This window comes from Austrofundulus limnaeus, unplaced genomic scaffold, assembly GCF_001266775.1.
Source record: "Austrofundulus limnaeus strain Quisiro unplaced genomic scaffold, Austrofundulus_limnaeus-1.0 Scaffold41, whole genome shotgun sequence".
Lineage (NCBI taxonomy): Eukaryota > Metazoa > Chordata > Actinopteri > Cyprinodontiformes > Rivulidae > Austrofundulus > Austrofundulus limnaeus.
Genome location: NW_013952443.1, coordinates 1,622,371 through 1,625,806, shown reverse-complemented (window position 1 = coordinate 1,625,806; position 3,436 = coordinate 1,622,371). Strand labels below are relative to the sequence as shown.

General features: G+C 36.9%; 1 protein-coding gene across 1 annotated transcript; it reads right to left on the bottom strand.

The window, feature by feature from the left end:
• Nucleotides 1-9: 9 nt before the first annotated feature.
• dda1 (DET1 and DDB1 associated 1) lies at nt 10-2,729 on the bottom strand. Its single transcript, XM_014007326.1, has 4 exons — nt 2,304-2,729; nt 739-790; nt 349-410; nt 10-176 (listed from the first exon to the last, which is right to left on the bottom strand). Exons 1-4 carry the CDS (start codon nt 2,415-2,417, stop codon nt 72-74), a joined length of 333 nt encoding a protein of 110 aa, XP_013862780.1. The 5' UTR covers nt 2,418-2,729; the 3' UTR covers nt 10-71.
• Nucleotides 2,730-3,436: the final 707 nt, after the last annotated feature.

Sequence of the window (3,436 nt, the reverse complement as noted above, 5' to 3'; positions counted from 1 at the left end):
CACACACACACACACACACACACACACACACACACACACACACACACACACACACACACACACACACATTTTTATGAATCCTCATTCATCTCTTGGCTGTCTGTCCTTGCGATCTTCCTCGGGGGTGCCGGGCTGTCACCTTCACCTTGTTCTTGTTCCCTTTTCTTTGCTGCATTCTGTTTGAAAAAAAAAAAAGAGGTTCCACCACAATCACTATTTATTTTGATGACAATCCAACTTCTACACAAAACTAAGATTATCTTGACTGGGTACATGATTTAAAAGCTAATAAAGAGTAATAAATGATTTACTGTCAGTGTGTGACACTGAACAGAAATTAAAGCTCACCTTTTTGTCCCACTGCTGATGCAGGTAACGCAGGAGGATGTTTGTTTTCTCTGTAACAATAACTGCAGAACAGACAACAAATTACTAATAATTTATGCTTAAGGTTGATCAGAGGTAGTTCAGTCCTAATTGAATAGTTTTGACTCAAAAAGCAGAAGACCTGTAACACAATCCCTCCTGACTGAAGTCAATAAATGTGCACCTGACCTACACCCCCTCCACTCTTCTGTTTCCTCCCTGCCTCTCTTCTCTTTTACATGAGATTTAAAAATAACACTGAGTCTTATTTATGTAACAGACAATAGAAAGGACTTGTCGAGCGAAGTGAAGGTTGATACAACAGTGACTGCATCACTGCTTCAAACAGTTTCAGCTTTCTGCTGTACTCACTCTGTTCAGAGGGATATTCACGTGTAGGAAGGTAAACAGAGGGCCGCCGATTCTGTACAAAACAATCAAAAACAGGTTAGAAATTGTAGCTGAGTCCACTTTTAGAGGATTTATACAGGTGTTGCTATTCTTACTTTAATACAAAAATGTAACTCATGCACATTACAGCTTTTTTGACACGCAATAAATATAAAGTGTCAATTTTAGCTTCATTTTGGGTTCATGCTCATCAAATATAAAGATTAAGAAAATGCAGCCTTACTGTATAAAACACTATTTTCTGTATCTCAAAAAATCAAATTTCGTGTAGATTCCAGTAGTTTGAAACCCAACGACAAAATCAAAAAAATATTTTCTGCTTTTGATTCTTTACAGCACTCTGTAGTTGTTTTATTTAGTCTTTGGTTCAACAACAAAGGAGATGGACCGCAATCAGCTGATTGATCAGTCCATCAGAGAATATCCATCGACCGTGTTTCTTTTACAGTAAAGGGCTACTCTGTTCCTCCCAGTGTATCATCACATTGTTGACTTCCTGTTACAGAGAAAAACCAGGGCCACTGCAACCCATTCAACTGATATTATCATGTTTTTAAAACATACAGATTTCTACAATTAGTTTTCTTACCATAGTTTTCATTTTCCTTTTTTGTGTCTGTAAAATTGCAATATTGTGTCTTCTTTAAAAACTGAAGGCTTCTGAATATTTTTCCATTTAAAGTGAATTCCCAGCATTTTTGTACAGAGTTTTGTCTTAACAGAAATTAATAAACCAAATAACCTGAAAAACTAGGGAAGTCCCGATCAGATACTCAGTATCAGTATCGGTGGCAGATATGGCCATTTTTTGAAAATCGGATTTAGTCATGTGATCAGGCCGATCCAGTTTTACATTTACACATTGATGATGATAAGCTACATCGTATCCACAGCTACCCTGGGGCACACTGACAGAAGAAAAGACCCAAGTGCGTTTGTGCGTATGTATAATATAAGCCATAACAGCAATAATTATAACTGATATCGGCTGAACTTTTCATATTGGTGCATCCCTCCTAATCATTACAATGTCAAAAATCATACAATTAGGAAGCAAAATAAGTACCTACTCTTTATATCGAAGGTTCATTTATGTCCAAATTAAAATTTAGCAAACAGAAAAAAATTGTAAACGGCAGCCAACTACCATGTGTGTTTGTTCACCTACGTAAATACCAAGAGTGACTAAAACTATGTCAACAATGGTGATGTTTGTGGAAATGAAACACTCGCCAATTTCAACAAATACCTTTTTTCCAAACCTAAGCTGTGTCACTGCCACTGAGAGCTCATTTAATTGTTTAATCTAGTTCTAACTTAATTAAAAATAAAATAAAATTAACGTGATCATATGAGACAGTAGTTCAAGTCAAATATCTGACCTATTTTTATACATCAGAGATGAAAAACAATTCCTATTATATCATTATCTACAAAAGTTAAGAGTTGAAAACAAAAACAATACAAGTAATCATCTAATCTCTTCTACTCATGATAAAAAAGCAAAATGTTAATGTGCTACTTACAGATGCTTTACAAACCGAGTCTGCATGAAACCTGCTGAAGTTGCTCTTATTGTAAACTGGAAGTCCTTTCAAGAAATCAGCCTGAGAAAAAGAAAAGAAAATGTTATAAAACATATTAACTCAGTCTGATTTGTCTTTTTTGATGATTAGGAATCTATACCCCAAACATTTCACATCTTATAACATTTGCACACGTTTTCCTAAGTAGCCTATCTTACATTTAACAAACTGACTGTGGTTATTTAAGGAGTCTAAATTATAGGTTGACATTAGGTGTCAAAGCTGGGCGTCACCTCTCTTTTGTGCACCAGGAACGGAGAAAGAGACGCGTTATTGTTACTTACCATTGTCTGTAAGCTGAGTGAAGCTGACACCCCACCCACGTCAAAAAATTCATCAAATAGTCAGAATGGTTAGTGCTCCGTTTGTGCAGGTTTGTGCCGTAAAAATTGTCGTTTGTGCAGTTTTGGTTTCTGAGATATTAAAAATTATTTTTTAGGTCATCTAAAGTTCACCATCACCCCATATCGCTCCAAAACAAACCAAAGTGGGCTAGTTCGTTAGTGCTCCGTTTGTGCAGGTTTGTGCCGTTGAAATTTTCGTTTGTGTAGCTTTCGTCTTTGAGATATTAAACATTATTTTTTAGGTCATCTAGAGTTCACCGTCACCCCATCTTGCGCCAAAACAAACCAAAGTGGGCTAGTTCGTTAGTGCTCCGTTTGTGCAGGTTTGTGCAGTCAAAACTATCGTTTGTGCAGCTTTTGTTTTCGAGATATTAAAAGTTATAATTTTGGCCGATGACGTCACCGTCACCCCATCTTGCGCCAAAACAAACCAAAGTGGGCTAGTTCGTTAGTGCTCCGTTTGTGCAGGTTTGTGCAGTCAAAACTGTCGTTTGTGCAGCTTTTGTTTTCGAGGTATTAAAAGCTATCATTTTGGCCGATGATGTCATCCGCCCCCATTTTGCTCCAAACAAGAAATTTTTTGCTTTACCGCTATTATGTCGCCGCCACCAACTGGTATGTAAGATGGACCACAATGTCACCCAAGGATTATATTATACAAATGACTAGATTTGATTTTACTTTATTTGGCGCTGATTACGTGTGAATGTGATCGACTGGGTATAATTA